We start from the raw sequence: 17,394 nt of genomic DNA, 5'->3' as shown, positions 1-17,394 counted from the left end.
CTCGGGGATTTTGAACATAGCTTAATAGTCCCTGACTCTGCAGTTCAAGTATGCTATTGAGTAGTACAAAGATTCCATAAAAGGGAATTTATTAAGAGCTTAACTTTCCACCACCCTTAATAGAAGGCAACAAAAATCTGTGTACAGTATACTACAGTGAAACTGCTGTTGAAAGACACATTACAAAAAAAAGCACGGACTAAGAAAAGGCAGAAAAGGAAAATGAGATATCTAGATCACAGATCTCTCATGGGACGTTTAAGAAATGCTGCTATTAGTATACAGATGACCCTTCTCACAGTAAGAAAGCTGTGCTCTGAGACTGCCAGGCCAAAATAGAGACTTCCAGGTAGCCACAGAGCCCTGGTTTATGCTTCTGTCCTGAAATAATCACTGAGATCATCTCCTCCATTTGCTAAAGTGTCCTGAAATTATACGGTCACCCTAACTAATAGCAAGCTGTACTAGTCTGCTTTTACAGTGAAGCATTGCAACGAAATCTGACTGATCATATAATGATAATTGGAAACTTGCAGTTGACTATCCATTAGGAAAACCAGTAATGGGAAGGAAACCTGGTCAAGGAGTAGTTCAGAACACGGGGTATTGTTTTCTGTGAAAAATCAGATATCATTAACTGGCTGTCACCTAGTTGACCCAGGAACACTGGCTTTATTAGTCCAAATATTGCTAGAAAGCATGGATTGGATGAAGTTCACTTCCATGTCAACATCACACATATTCTGGTACTGTCAGACACTAATCAAAAAGATAAGTAAACAGATACTGCCATAAGCTACTCTTTGGATTGAATAATTACCCAGATATTGGAGTTTTCAGGGTAGAGCTTCCACTCAAGCTGTAGCTGACCTGTCTTACTTTACCCAGAACAGGGCTGGAACGTCCAATTAATTATGGAGACAAAGGGGCCCTGAGCAAGGGTTCTACATGTGCATAAAACTTGTGACTACAATAAATCTATTGAGAATCAGAACTCCATGCCTGTTGGTCCTAGACCTGCCTCTTCTGGTTTTCCTTGAGTAAAAATAGTATCCACCTTTTTATTTAACATTAGTAAATTAGTGTGTTTTGGTTTTGTTTGTTTTAGTTTGGCAAAGGCATTACTTGAATTTTTAAAATAGTATATATTCTTTCTCTAGGAAAAAAAGATGCTGCTGTGTCGATATAAAATGTACAGTTGACTAAGTTCGTTTGACTCAGTGGCTGAAACTGTTCTGTAGGAATCAACTGGATATTTATAGCCATGCGTATAGAGGTCACTCTAAATTTATACATTGGTTAGGAAGAAAGTGCTGTGACTGCAAGTTCTGTTTTTGCCACTCAGTGCCAACACAGAATTACATCAGAAAAATAGGAAAGTTGTAATGAAAAAAAGTCATTATACTGTCTCATGGAATGTTTAAACTTTGTAATTCCACTCATCTTAGGGACACTTTCTTCTTGGAAACTATATTAACAAGACAGCCTGCACATCAGCACAATTTTATGAAAATACACAAGAAAGGCTCCTTATACATTTTTCAACACATTTCCTCTAGAGCTCTAGGGTCCTTTCATAGATATTAGTGGAGCCAACGGCTGGGTCTATGTGCACAACCAGTGTGACAACTGGGTTCTTGAGCATTCATTCATCTTAACCATTGGAGCGTGCCACTAAAACCATGGTACTGACTGTTGTTTCACTAAATTGACTGTACTTGTTAGGAATGTCAGATAGTTTGTGCATAAGGAAAATTTAAAAATCACTGGCAAGATGGTTCTTAGCAGCTGTACCAATATTTATAGCATTTTTATAATAAAAAATGGGCACAATCAAAATGTCTATTAACATAAAATGGTGAAATAGGTGTGTAAAACATGGTATAATATGCATCAAAAAGCATACAGCCATGAAAATTGATTAGCTATTCATATCTACATGGCTGGACCTCAAAAACTAATGTAGAACAAAAAAAATGCAAGTCACACAAGAATGTATGCAGGAATATCCTATTTATAAAGTTAAAAGCAAGGCAACACAAGATAATTTATTGTTTAAAGTTACCTACATACATGATAGATTACAAAGAAAAACAATACAAAGATTGGTTTAATAAAAGCAGGGTAATACTTAACCAGGGGAATGAAAGTCTGGAGGAGCAAGGGAAGATTCAAATGTGTTGTAGTGGTTAATTTTGTAGATGAGGGGATGCACCTACATGTACTCTTTTAGGAAACAATAGTAGTCTTCTTAAAATGTGTGCATATGATTTATTTCATAGTAATGACTGACTCATGTCACATCAGTATGTAAATATTTATGGAACGTACCTACTCTCTCGTAGCTGTGCATTCCACATTCTGAGTATGTAGAATGTTCAACATGAAAGATGATTCGAAAAGTACTTTTTTTTTACTTTTTAATACAAAATGTTAAAGGTATTTTATTTAGTGTCATTAAACACTAGAGCACAGATTGTTCTTTCTGTATCATTTAGTGCTTCAAAATCTTTTAACCTTTAAATTATAGCTCTTGGATAAATTCTTTATTTAGTTTTGAAGGAATCTGTTTCTCTCCAGAGCTATAAAATCCAGCAGAAGTGTAAAGTTTGAAAAGAGTATCTGGGTCAGAAATGCGTCACATTTAACAAGCAAGGAAAGAAAGCATTTCTGATCTTTTAAAGCTGCTGGCACGTTTCCACCTTTCACAGGAAAGGTTGCTTTAGGGGACTTGAAAGATTAACCAACCTGATCCATGGTTGATGTGCTTGTTGTCAGTTCTCAAGGGAGAATTTTAGACTCTCTTGTTGGGCTATCAAGCTATCTCCACCATGATTCCAAACTTATTTTAGAAAAAAACACGTATAAAGTGCAAAACAGCAATAACGTCAGAGAGGACTTCAAGCCAAGATTAAAAAATAAATCTTACAGGTGACAGTTCTAAGCTTCCAGCGACTCAGGATTTTTCACTCGAAGGCCCCAGGGGTGGAGATTTATTACCTTCAGAAGTTCCCCCTCCCTGGTGGAAAAGATCCTGGATGGACTCGGGCAAAATCCACTAAGCAAGCAAACACCCATACACTACAGTCCCGGGGAGACAGCCTGGTGCTGTCTTGGTAAAATCCATCACTAAGCCATGAGTGACATATTAATAGCCATTAAATTAATTCCTTCCTCTGTTGTATATAATGATGCCCTTTGTACAGGCAGTGGGAATAGAATGTTTCTTAAATTTAAAGCGCAACCACCTGGGGATCTTGGTGAAATGCAGATTCTGGTCAGGAAGTCAGGGACAGTGCATCTGCATTTCTAAGAGGCTTCCAGGTAATACAGATGCTGCTGGTTCATGGACCACACATTGAGTAGCCAGGATCCAGGCAGAAGAGAAGCCAACAGACAGAAGAAGAACACCCACATGAAGCAATAAACTTGACACATAAAATCTGAAGGAAAGGTTACAAGGGTCACTTGGCATTAAGAAAATTCCCTATGGCAAGGTATTAAGGGTGAGAGAGAGAGCAATGACCTGCAATATTGTCTGCACACAGAATCACCCAGAGAGCATCAAGAAACCTGTTGTCCAGGTCTCGGGACCAATTAAATCAGGATTTCTGGGGATGCAGCCAAGCATCAGAATTCTGAAGCTTTCTGGGTGATTGCAAGGTGCAGCCATAGTTGAAAACAGGTGCTGAATTTAAAACCAATCTTATTACGTGCACTTTTAAACAAAGCCAACTAGTAGACTGGCATTTTAGACCATAATTTATCATCTTTGTCCACTCAGTATTCCCAATGACTACAACTGAAAGAGAAAAATCATTCTTTGGTAATAATTTTCATTTAACAACATGGGTTAGAAGGCAGGAGCTAGAAAGATAATGATGGCTTGATTGCCAGTGTAGCTCAGTTCCTTTCACTTACCCCCCAAATAATAGGTGTCGCCTGAATCAATCTGCCCATGCAGGGAATGAGCCATGGAGGCTGCCTCACCGTCCACCATCACACTCAGGTGATTCCCTTTTGCAGATAAGGACACAGAATGCCACTGCCCATCATTCAATCCAGCACCTGGAAGTAAACAAAATGGGTTAAAAGAGATTCCTATAAACCCTACAGATGCCTCTAAACAGAGCAAGTACTTGAAAACAATACACCTACCTTGGACCACCTGCCACAGACCACCAAGAACTCACCTGAACCTCACCCAGGTCATTTAGCTGGCTGGGCAATGGAGAATGCACCACGGAAGACACAAAGAGACAGAGAGAGGTGTAGGGTAGATGTGGGCTTGGCTAGGGGGCTCTAAGTAGGCAATTAGGTGATGTGGTATGCTGGTCACTCTAATCTAGAGGAAAGTGCTACCCATGTCAATAGGAAGAGGGGGTTGTTGAATAAATTTTGTAATTGCAGAGGGTCCTTGCATCTTATCCACCACAGTCATGGACTGGCCTGTCTGGTACTTGTTTACGTAGTAACAAAAATTATTATGTTCAGTTAGGAATATTACAGCCTATATGCACACTGCCAGGGGTGTTTTTCACTTTCTCATCACTCAATTTAGTCAGAAATGTGCAAATAGAAAAGAAAAGAAAGAAATCAGAAGGAAAGGGGTAAAGAGGAAACAAGAGTGGATCGCCCAAACATTCTGCCTTGGAAAGTGCAGCATTGGTTTCTTCAAGTCTTAAGGCCTTAATTGAATAAAATTTCCATGAGTGACCCCGAACAATCATGAAATGATAAAATATTTCCAATTACATGGCATCGGACATATTTCAGTCTCATCTAGTCCATCTAGTTTGAGATGTTGAGAAGTACAGGTATTTTCCAAAAATATAAGTTATAAAAATAAAAACTTTTTCTTACTTTCGTATATTGTCATCATCTATAATAATCTGGGTAGACTATTTAGAAAAAAATATACTGACAGTCTTTAAAAATAACAATTTAAGTATTAATAAAACATGAAAATTCATAGAATATAAAGTTATAAAATCATTACATTAAAGTATGTGTGTGTGGGTACATATTCAAGCATTATATAAACATGGAAAAGAGTGGCAAGAAATATTCTTAAATATTAACCTTCATTTTTGGATGAGGGAATTGTGTTTTTCATTTTGTCATTTTTACATTTTCTATTCTTTTTCCAAATTTGATACAGTATATCAAGCTATTATTACATTATTATTTTTAAAAAAAAGATTATCAGTCCTTTAAAAACAGCACTGTCTCTTGAATCCATGAGAAGAAATATCTATATTTTCTTCAAGTGGTGGAGTTGAGAATGGCCAATTAGTTGAATTGTTGATGAGCTACCAACTATGCATGACTCTCCTACAGACTTACCTGCTGCGTCTTCTATTGAATGAAAAACATATGCTGTGTCATGCAGATAAATCCATAAGCAGTACTTGTCCCAGTACACTCACCCAATTTGTGTTAGTTTCTACTAGGTTATTTTGTGGACACAAACAACCACCAAGTTTCAATGAGTAACAACTAGGGTTTGTTTCTTGCTCTGGCCCTAGGCCAGGTGGGTCTCTGGCCTCTGTGTTCCAGGCGCTTATTCATGCAGGACCAAGGCTAAGGCACACCCCCATCCCTGTCTCACGACTTAGAGAAAACAGCACTTGGGAGAATCTTGCTATGGCGTTGGGAGCTTCTACTCAGATGTGGCCCAGGCCCCCTCTGCTCACATGTCATTGGCCAAAATAAGTCACTTGGCCAAGGGCAAGGGATTCTTCCCCTTCACAGGAAGTCACTGCAACTCCCACAGCAGTCCCAAGAGATGCATGTTTCAATTAAGGGGGAAGGGGGGAGGGGAATAATTGGAATCTTTAGAAATTATGTTGGTCAACAGGGAAGGGGGTCATAAAGAAATACTTTCGCTCACTGAAAAACAACAGTGGGATGACTGCTTGATTTTTTGATGCCATGTGTGAGCATGCTAGTCAGCTGTCATGACTCTAATCTGAGCATCTTCGGGAATGTCCCAATATATTTAACTAATATATTTTATGAATGATAAAGGTACAGACTGTTTACAGCTCTGTAAGTTTAGAAGTCAACCTGTGAGAATTAGAAGTTATGTTAGAGTTCAATGGAGATGTTAGCCACCCCCCACCCCACCAAATATGGTGGTATTCCTGGGAGAAAGTTAACCAGTCCTATCTAATTTAATATCATATTTTGGTATGTATAGCCCAATTGACCATATGAATCCATGTCTCTCAAATGCTCTTCAAACCAGCTTTTTTTTTCCTGCTTGATCTCTCACGAATGACTTTGACATGGACTCAAGATCCACCTGAATGGGAAGTGTTTCTAACATGACACAGAAGGTCAAATATCCTGTTGTGAAAACAGCTATAACTTTGTTTTTCTCAGAAACATTAGTTATGATACTTCCCAACACTTTCTCACTTTCAGGGAGGGGACAGTTGTAAAGTCACTAGTTACTTCTACCACATGCACATGTACACACAATAAAAATGTTAGACTCTTGCTTTTTGTTTTATATTTGTGAAGCCAGAAACATTTTCAAAAACTCAACATTGGTTCATGAAAGATCAAGAGAAAAGCCGAGAACTAGAATATGGAGGATTTAGGTTAGACACTTAAAACATATATTATGAAATTGAAATATAAAGTTTTGAAAGAAGGTCTGTAATCCTAGAGCTAAAGAGAATGAACAACAACAACAACAAAAATCTCTAAATGTTCCTTCCAGTCTTATCATTTGGTGTTTCTCTTAAAGGTTACATAGTACACCTGTCAGTATGACAACTATGTCCACTTAAAATCTGTCATTAAAACCCAGTATTTAGTTTGATTTTGAGAACTATTTCCTCTCTCTCCCCCTCTCTCACCTTTTCGCCCCTCCTTTGTCTCCCTCTCTCCCTCTCTACCTATCTAGCATATAGAGTTATTTCTTGGGAGAACTTGCAGAAAGTCCTCAGAATATCTCCTTCAATTTGTAATAGATGCCATTCGCCTATATAATACAAGACTGTTCTTAGAAAAAGTGGTCATTCTAATTTAAAAATAAATGCAGGTATTTATATTCATTTTCTCCATCTATCCATTATAATTCTCATCCTTTGTTTTTCTTTAGTGTGGTTTCAACTCGGCTCACTTCTGATGAAAGGACAGCCTGTTTCCCAGGCAACACTATTGTCAAAGGTTGGATGGAGACCAGAGGGTAGATTTTGTATTTTTGATTTGTGCTACTATGAAGATGATGCTAGTTCTATTACACTCCTCCAGCCCCTCGAAAGGCCTCAATCTGGGGGGATGCCGTGGTTGTGGGACTAGTGTGGAAATATTAATAACCAGAAGTTGTTAATAAACAGTGCTGTGCTAAGAGTTTATATATGTTATATCCCTGGATTCTCACCATAACTCATATTAGTGTCATTTTAAAGATGAGGACACTGAGGCTTCAGGAGAAGAAGTGGGCTATATATCAAAGGGCCAGAGGCAGACTTAGAAACATGCATGGGATGGGAATCCTCTGATACACTCCGCTCACTTGCTTAAGCCACGTAATTTATTCTAATAATAGGAGATAATGACCACGGCAGTAGAGACAATTTGGCAAAGGGTGGAATTGTGTCTTTTCTTACATAAAGGGAACTCCATCGGTGAACACGCACGCTCATTTTCTCCCTCTTCCTCTGTTGCTCCCACATTTCCTCTATTTCCACGACCCTTCCCCACCTGGGCTCAGCCATATGAACACACATGCACCAGATTATCCACTCTTGGTACATTTCTCAATCTCTTCAGAACTATCTTGAGGTAACTACTGGGAAAAATTATCTAAAACCTGGAAATACGTTAAAAGATGTCTTTTCAATGGCATTTAATGAAATTTAAGTTTCAATCTGATACTATGGGTTGGGTACTTGATACAAGATTTAAAGTGGAAAAAAACTGCAGCCTGTTTTATTTTTCAACTATTTCAAATGTATAAAAGATTCCCCTTTATGTGCTACTTAAGCAACCAGCAGGCGTCATGAGAAATTTCTCTTTGGTTTGCTTCTGAAAAATAGCACATTACACTGTAAAACCTTAAAAAGTGGTGCAATAAAATATTTATGTGATGTCAGTGCCAGCTTACAAAAACTTCAATAACTAATATATACGTGTGTTGGGAGAAAGGGTGGTGTGTACCCATGTGAAACAACACTAAAAAGCTATCTCTTTTAGCTCATATTACATGTAAATTATAAATCTACACAAACCAAGATTTAGGCAATTTACTGAATCTGAGTTGACACTATCAACTCAGTTCATTTGCATGCTGACCATCACATATTTTTTATTTATAAAAAGAAGGCAAAATTTAATTTTCATTCCCAGCTTTTCAGTCCAAAACTGATTACCATAGGTCAGGCAAGATATTCCTTTCACATTCAACATTCAGGGAATGACATGTCATGGTCCTGCTTGGGTTTAAATTTTATCACTTTGAAATGCAAAGCAGTCCCTAAAGTTCAAAAGTAACATGACTTAGAAGTGAGTCTAGAAATAAACAGGTTCTTCTCAGAAAACTACAGAACATTCACCCAGTTAGAAGAAGCCTTATCAAAAACAAGTAGGTACAAAGGAAGCAGCGGCTCTGATGTAAGAGGGAAAAATAACTTACATTATTTTGAAAATCAATGTGTATATAGGTTTAAAAGGCAGTTCAAAGAAATCTATTTTCTCAAGACTACTTGGGATTAGGCTAATGTCTTCTAGCACTTCAAGTTTACTGCTAGTTACTGACTACAAACTTATAATCTTTTTTCATTTTTCATTTTATTTTTTTATTGAAGTATAGTTGATTTACAATGTTGTGTTAGTTTCAGGTGTAAAGTGATTCAGCCATATATAAATACATATATTCATTTTCAGTTTCTTTTCCCTTACAGGTTATTACAAAATATTGAGTATAGTTCCCTGTGCTATACTGTAGATCCTTGTTGGTTATCCATTTTATATATAGCAGTGCATATCTGTTAATCCCAAACTCCTAATTTATCCCTCCCTCTCCTCCCCCTTTGGTAACCACAAGTTGATAATCATTTATTTTTAAACTTTTTGATAATTATGCTTTGATGTAGGTAAACTTCTGTCACATTGACTGACACACCAACAGCCTGGAGTTACCTATTTCAAAGGAAAAAAGAATCTAGTTCCCTCTAGTGGGATTATGAATATCTCATGGATTCAGTCATTCATTTACTTTAGAGATCACCAATCTTAGGTTTACATGTAAGAAGGTACAGTCATGTCAAATACCTATACATCATCACAGAGAAGATGTTTATTACCTGCTGTGACGTCCCTTACTGGATGTCCAGGCTGGGAGAGACTCAACTTGAGTTTTCCATCATTAAGAACAAGGATGAAAGCTCCTGACCTGTGTTGAAACTGACTGGTCAGCAACAGCCCTGCTCTGTTCCACGTTCGAAATTGGAAGATGGCAGACACTCTGTCCTCTCCGGAGGTGCCTGGCAAAGCCAAGTAACTCCTGGAGCTCAGGAAAGTCATGGGGACAGTTTGCGGGTGCGAGCAGGAGAAGGACACATTTCCCTGTGAATACAGTGAAAGAGGCTTTAGGAAGACACAGGACGGATGTTTCCATTTCATTGACAACAGATTTTCCAAAATTTACAGAATTTCTTATCAATGATCCAGCAATCTAGGCCTTTAAAAATTAGGCTTCCCCATGAAACTTAAATCCAGATTTACCTTATAGGTCCCTCTAAGCACTGTTCAGCTGGGCAAACCTATTTCTGAGTCTCTTAGAAATTGTCCATCCTCTCCATTTCTCAGCATTTGCAAAGGAATCCCAAGCCACATCTCTCCCAGGCCTAATGCTGGGTGTGGGATACAAGAGTAGAAGAGACAGTTTTCTTCCCTTGAGGTACTAGATGTTTTTATCCAATGTGAAGGCTAGCACCAAGAATAACTTACACCAAGAACTTTCTTCTACTTGCCTTGGTTATGTAAATGAGATTATAAGTGTGTCACTTAGGTAACAGGTACATCTTACTCTAGGTAGGAGATGCGCTTTTGTGCGTCTGAAGAAAAGGATATGGACAGGCTGGTCCTGCCACAGGCAGGCTGGTTTTGTCTCCAAAGCTCTCACAAACCAAGTCACCGAGGGCGATCAGTCAGCCTAAGATCTGACCTGCCTAGCACGTTGTTTTTATTTTTTATATAATTCTGTTTTTAAAGATGCTTTTAATCCCTAGGATACTTCTATTGCTCCAGGAACAAACTTTTTTTTTTTTTTTTTTTTTTTTTTTTTGCGGTACTTGGGCCTCTCACTGTTGTGGCCTCTCCTGTTGCGGAGCACAGTTTCCGGACGCTCAGGCTCAGCGGCCGTGGCTCACAGGCCTAGCCTCTCCGCGGCATGTGGAATCTTCCTGGACCAGGGCTGAAACCCGTGTCCCCTGCACTGGCAGGAGGATTCTTAACCACTGCACCACAAGGGAAGCCCTCCAAACTATTTTTAATTATAGTGTCTGGATGGGAAGGACTTAATGTAACTCCAACTAAGATCTCTACAAAAATTTTCCCTGGGATTAAAAACATTTTCATAAATTTCAGATAGAATAATAAATGCCTAAACATTGTCCTTTCTCTCCAAAAAATACAATGCAAAGAAAAACAGTGAAGCAGAACTTAACTTACCAGATAGCAAAGCATACTATGAAGTCACTGTAATCAAGTCACTGTGTTATTACTATAGGAATAGACATAGCAGTGGGACAGAATAAGGGACCCACAAAAAGATCTGAGAATATATGTAAAGTTAGTATGTAATGAAATTCAACTATGTGGGATAAAGTTTGGGTTAGTTACTAAATAGTGTAGGAACAAATGGATATCAATAAGGCAGCATATAAAAATTAAACTTGATCATATATCACATAAAGAATAAATTTCAATCAGACTTAATTTTTAAAAAATTAAAAATAAATAGACAAAACCAATTAAAAATTCTTACAAGAAAATCCATGAGACCATGTATATATAGGTTATAGAATTTTAGAGACATTCCAAAGCTATAAAGAAATACACAGACCTACTGACCACATACAAATAAAAATATTTATATACTTAACATATATAATATTTAATATAAAATTGATAAATCTGGAAAAAATATATGGACTATGAATGACAAAGGATTATCTATCAAATATAAAACTCTCTTGTAAATTAACAAAAAGTTAAAAAATAAAATAAAAAATAGGGAAAACAGTAAGACTGAACAATGATCAGAAAAGCAAATCCAAATGGACAAGAAACAGGTGAAAAGATTATTTAATTCACCAGTAGTCACATAAACATGAAGTAACAATGAGATATTAGTTCATGTTCCTTGAGCTGGCAAGAGTCTAACAGATGTGGAACATGTGGCTGCCTGAGATGTAATGGAAGGGCTCTATCATACTTTGCTGGTGGGAAGTGTCATGTTATAGCTTTTTGAAAGGCAATCCAACAACATTTATTAAAATTTAAAACTGTTTCAAACTTTCAACCAAGAAATGCTACTTTTGGAACTTTGTCCCATCAAAATGAAAGCCCCCAGTATCTGAAAACACATGTGTAATAGTGAGCTTATAGTTGTAAAAAAGTAGAGATAAAGCAGATGCCTTGGGTAGGAAATGACTAAATAAATAATGGTACACTTTCATAATGGAAAGTGACGTAGAAATTCTAACGTGGAACTATTCCTGATAATTGAAAAGAATTCTTACAAGGTATAGTTGAATTAGAAAATCAAGATGGAGAAAAGCTTATATAAAATGATTTTCTTTAAACAATGCCAAATGTGGAGGCATATAAATTCATAAATACATGTGTGAGTATGAGTGTACTTATCTATACAGGATTCCTTTATAGATCAGTATAATATTATGGACCAAAGAAGGAAGGACAAATGGTAGCTTAGTAACATCTCAGCTTGATGGAGGGACTAGCCATGTGGAAAGAAGGGAGAAAGAAGGGAGAGGAAACCAATCAAAGAGAAAGACATGGACTTCCCTGGTGGCGTAGTGGTTAAGAATCTGCTTGCCAATGCAGGGGACATGGGTTTGATCCCTGGTCTGGTAAGATCCCACATGCTGTGGAGCAACTAAGCTCGTGTGCCACAACTACTAAGCCTGCACTCTAGAGCCCGAAAGCCATGACTGCTGAGCTCACGTGCCACAACTACTGAAGCCCACATGCTCCGCAACAAAAGAAGCCACTGCAATGAGAAGGCCGTGCACCGCAACGAAGAGTAGCCCCCACTCTCGGCAACTAGAGAAAGTCTGCATGTTAGGAAGAAAGACCCAATGCAGCCAAAAGTAAATACATAAATTAATTAACTAAAAAAAAAAAGACTCTGCATTAAAAAGCTTTATATGATTGTACTTTAACATCTTTGTGAAAGTATTCATCTGTTTCCATACCTATATAAAAATTAAACCAAACATGAACGAAAAAGTACAGTAGGCTCTCTTTATGCCAGGATCTGCATCCTCGTATTCAACCAACCAGGAAAATATTTAGAAAAAATATTCCAGAAAGGTCCAAAAGGCAAAACTTGAGTTTGCCCTGCACCAGCAACTATTCACATATCATTTGCATTGTATTTACAACTATTTATATGCCATTTACATTGTATTAGGTACTATAAGTAATCTAGAGTCAATTTAAAGTATATGGGAGGATGTGCCTAGGTTATATGCAAATGCTGTGCTATTTTATACAAGGGACTCGAGCATTCTTGGATTACTCCAATCGGGGGGTCCTGGAACCAATCCCCCAAGGATACCTGTACATAAGATTTGTACCTTCCCTGCCTTCAGAAGAGGTATATTTTAAAGTTGAATCAATCCAAAAAAATTACAGCTCCCTTTTCTCTTGAACTTGCATATAGACTTTCTTACCATGATGAGGACCTGTGGTTTGTGTTTCTTGGACAAATCAATGATATCCACCCCATTATAACAGAGATTTTCAAAGCAGCCATGAAAGTTTTTATGTGGGAAAGCCACTGATTTTCTATGTCGAGGAATCCCTCCGAAGCTGATCTTAGAAAGAAAAAAATGACATAAATAATATTGTTTAATGATTTTCTGAGTATCTGCCTAAACATGTATGATTAGCAGGTACAGTGACAATTGTCTCAAATCTATTTGGCATTATTTTACCTTATCGTGTTAATTTCAAATGAAGCTTCATATGCAGATATACCAATGTTTTATTTATTACATTTAGATAAATAAGTTAAATATCCTTCTTACAATTTGCTGCTCATATGGCTCTGTGTCATTTTTGTTGATGAAGAATGCTGCATCTTTATGTCCATGGTAAATCTTGATTTGTGTGACAATGCAGCCTACTGTGATGATATTCTACTTTATAAACCAGCCTGTAGGATCCTGGTCTTTGCCGTGACTCTGATAGGTTAGAATAATAAAGCCATTGATAACATCTTTCAAAACCAGAATCTCCAGCTGGTCTTTGCTGCTGAGGACACTCATACCAAATGAATGATGAAATCTGGCTTGCTGAGAGATGCACTGAGCAGAACTGGCAGAACAAATGCTGCATTTCAGTGTAGGTTAGACACACATAGGCAACATGCTGCAAATATTGTTAGGCCTTTAAAAATCCCAAGAAACAGTATTCTGAGTTGTGTGCATTTGGCTTTCTGGTCACTTAAAAAATCAGGTTGGAATATACGGTGATTACTTCTCCAAGTTATCCTAGGTAGCTATTCCTGTTTAGGATTGCCCTAAAACACAGAAATCTCCAAGGTAATATTCCCAGCCAAACACCAGATGGAATACAGAAGAACAGTGCAAACAATTGCATTTAAAAATGTTCCTTGTTTTATTGGTAGCTCTTCAGGTATAGATTTCCTAAACTTAATGACTATTTACTCTCATGTGAAGACTAACATCTGTAAGGGATAAAATGTCTCAATAGCTCAAGCATGCGTCTCCCACTGTGCAATTATCACCCATAGGGAATATTTTACCAGAATTCTGAATTACTAGGAAAGGGAATTTCTCTATGTAGTAGTATTTTCTCTAGAAGTTTACTTTGCATTTAAGTGATAAAATCTGTAATACTTAAAAAGTCATTTTCACACCTTATAATCCAGATCCACATAGCTGGACTCTCCCTTTGCCCGAAAATGATGAGTGTGTGTGTCCACGGTGAAGTTGACATCTGTATCGAGGAGCTCAATGAGGACAGAATGCCAGTGCTGGTCGTCCAGCAGACTGCCCAGCATGAGGGCATCAGGGGAGGGCAGGTTAGCATCTCCTGAAAAGAGAGGAAGGGTAAAGGCACTGTTCCATCCAGTTCAATACCAAGATTTCTACAATATTTTGAAGTTCAGCACTTCTCACAACAGTTACACTTTCCTGACATCATTTTATCCCATGAACTGGTCAGCTGCTTTTATCTTAGTCCTAAATACAATCTTCTTTTGATCTTGAGTAACATATTCTATCTTACTTGTTTTATTATCATTATGCACTGAATTTTCATTTTTCTTGAAAATATTTTCTTCCTAGGACCTCATTCATAAGACTACTTCAAAAATTTATGATAAGCCAGTCTTGTCTTTATCATATTATCAGGTTATTTATTGAGCATCTGCCACTGATCTTATACAATTATCAAGCTATAAAACTTTTTACATAAAGGCGTACTCAAGATACACACATGTTGTTCTTAGTATAGCTCAGTTGTAGGTGACCGTGTTTCCATTTGCCTGGACAGTTCTGGTCTTCAGAGTAATTATTTATAGGGTCTCCTTTCTTCCTTAAAAGATTTTTTTTTTTTAATCTAAAGAAAAGCAGACTGCCACATGCAGTGCCTCATTTGGATGTGTCTGGAGTCTTGGAAGCTTGACTACCCTATGTTCTCTTACAAATGGATCTTGAGAGCTTGTTTGGAGGTTCTAGCAGGGGAGCACAGCTACTCGTATAGCTTGACTGAAGAACGGTCCTTCTCTATTGGGGAAGGTCGTCCTCTTTGACCGAGCCCACAGCTTTGGGAGGGATGCACATGGAGCAGTGAGGGTGGAAGGGGACACCTGCCTAGACAGCCAGATCAGCCGAATCAACCCTGGCAATCAATGGGGTGACAGGTGTCACAGCCAGATCGCCCTCACATCCAAAAGGATTCTGGTTTTAAATTAACTGTGAAAAAATTCATTATAAAAAGATATTTTTGTCTAAATAGTATTTCCAAAAACACCACCTTGCAGTTTTTTACCTGAATTAAGGAATAAGATGAGTTTTCCTTTAACTAACTCCAGGGTGATATGTTTACCATTTGGTCCTTCTCTGTGGAGTAGAATCCCATTGTTCTCTCTGGTTTTAAATTTCAAAGAAATAACTTCTTTTGTTGGATTCATGGATTTCTCATTAAATGTGTACAGCAAGGAACTTTTCCCATCAAAATGAACCATCTCAGATCCTACAGTGGAAGACATTAAAAACCGGTCTAAGTATAATGTGTTCTTATTAGTGCATTGAAATGTGTAAGTCAACATACACATACACATACATAGCATATCTCTGATTTGTTTAATGCAGGGGGAAAAATCTCTACTGCTAATTTTCTCTTGATACTGGTAGTTGATATATCTAAACTCCACTCTTAACCTTTTCTGACACTGTCCCCAAAATGTATCATCTAGAAATACTCTCATTGAATAATTCTAATTGCTCTTGTCTTTTATTGGCCTATTTTCATCCTGTAAATAATAAAGATCAGGAAAAAAGCTGAAGTCCATCTCCCTTGAATAAAGTCTCCTTGCATGTTTAACAATCATTCAACATTTCTGTTTTTCTGAAAAGTTATAATAGTTCTCACACACTGGTAAGAGGTAAAATACCAGTGTCACTCAATGTAAATGGCTTAATTGTTTCTGAACAAGCAGCATTGACTTTTAACAATTTCCAGTCACTTTGATATACTTTTGTCTGTCCATAAAAGACACACATAAAGACACCAGACATACTAAATACTACCCTAAACTCATATTAAAATGTCTTCAGTTAACAGGATGTATTTTTCTCCCAACATTTCGGCGCAGTGACAGCACAAAAGGGCACACCTATTTTGTGTTGTACCCTAAGCATACTATGAAAATTGTTCTGCTGCAGCAGGCCATTGCTACACTGCTGCCGTGTTCTCTCGACTTTCTGACAGTGTCCTATCTTTCCAACTATCAAGGTCACTTCCACTCAGTTTATATTAAGTAGTTATATTTTATCATTAGTATAAAAAAGACAGTGAAACCAACTGAAGACAGAACAAGATACACACAAAGTCATTTCTATTACCCAGAAAAATGTCATATTTTTCCTATTTCACAAGTAAAAAGAAAAGACATAATTGTTCTTTAATTAATAATACATTTGTGTCATAAATAAAGGTCTAAGAGAAAGCCAATAAAATATGAAGCTGATGTCTTTCAAGCCAATGATAGGATGTTGTTTGTTTAATTTCACAAAAAGTTGTGACTAATGTATACTTGGACCTGCATTTTATTGAGATTAACTAAAATATTTCCAGAAAACACTTTATGTTCACAACTTAGAAGAACCATCCATTTTATGCAGCTACCTTTTGAAAATTCAGAAGTTTGATTCACATACATAGTGTAAAATATATAAACACCGCACTCTGTCTATAAGTTGTGTAAGCAAATAATTATTCTTCATTGCATAATTAAACATGCCTGATAAAAACAACTCTGTCAAATTCAAATGATGTCCCTTAGAGTATTAGATGACAAACTAATGAAAACTTGATAATAAAGAATTTAAATTCTTTCACATTTTTGCAGTACAGTTTATGTGTCACTGAAAGGCAATGATAATAATTAAGGCTTATTATTGCAGCTAGCTAATAAATTTTTTTCCGTAAATGATTTTGCCAGGGTTATTTTGATCGAATAATTTTTGTCCTCATCTTCCCTGTTGCTGTTTTGCTTTGTAATAGTAATATTGGTCTTCTTGGGATCAGAATCTCCTGGAGTGTTTGTTAAACACAGATTGCTGGGCACCATCTCAGAGTCTCTGTCTAACCAGGATTGGGGTGGGACCTGAGAATTTGCATTTCTAACAAGTCCCCTAGTGATGTTGATGCTGCCTGTCTGTGACTATATTTTGAGAACCACTGCTCTAAGGCACCTAAATTATATTTCCTGGCATATTCCCCTCAAGCAAAATGGAGTAGTGAAAAATTTATTAGGTGATAGAAACGCAAAAGAATGGCCTTAAAAAAACTCTTTTGTCCTAATGTTTTGACTTTCCTTCTAATGTGATCACTAACACTTGTACCTAGAACAATTAACCACATGTGAGTCATCCA

The 17,394-nt window shown here is 37.3% G+C and overlaps 1 protein-coding gene across 1 annotated transcript in view; it reads right to left on the bottom strand.

The window, feature by feature from the left end:
- The window catches only part of LOC115840055 (contactin-associated protein-like 3), a 197,738-nt gene that overhangs the window by 73,426 nt on the left and 106,918 nt on the right, over window positions 1-17,394 (bottom strand). The window contains exons 5-9 of the mRNA XM_030832476.2: window positions 15,286-15,489; window positions 14,150-14,325; window positions 12,939-13,082; window positions 9,321-9,582; window positions 3,922-4,068 (exon numbers count right to left, since the gene is read on the bottom strand). Of these exons, the coding sequence (XP_030688336.2) occupies window positions 3,922-4,068; window positions 9,321-9,582; window positions 12,939-13,082; window positions 14,150-14,325; window positions 15,286-15,489 (933 nt within the window). The remainder of the gene's footprint in view (window positions 1-3,921; window positions 4,069-9,320; window positions 9,583-12,938; window positions 13,083-14,149; window positions 14,326-15,285; window positions 15,490-17,394) is intronic.

This window comes from Globicephala melas, chromosome 6, assembly GCF_963455315.2.
Source record: "Globicephala melas chromosome 6, mGloMel1.2, whole genome shotgun sequence".
NCBI classification, from domain to species: Eukaryota; Metazoa; Chordata; class Mammalia; order Artiodactyla; family Delphinidae; genus Globicephala; species Globicephala melas.
Note: the sequence above shows the minus strand (reverse complement) of the source record. Positions and strands in the feature narration are given on the sequence as shown.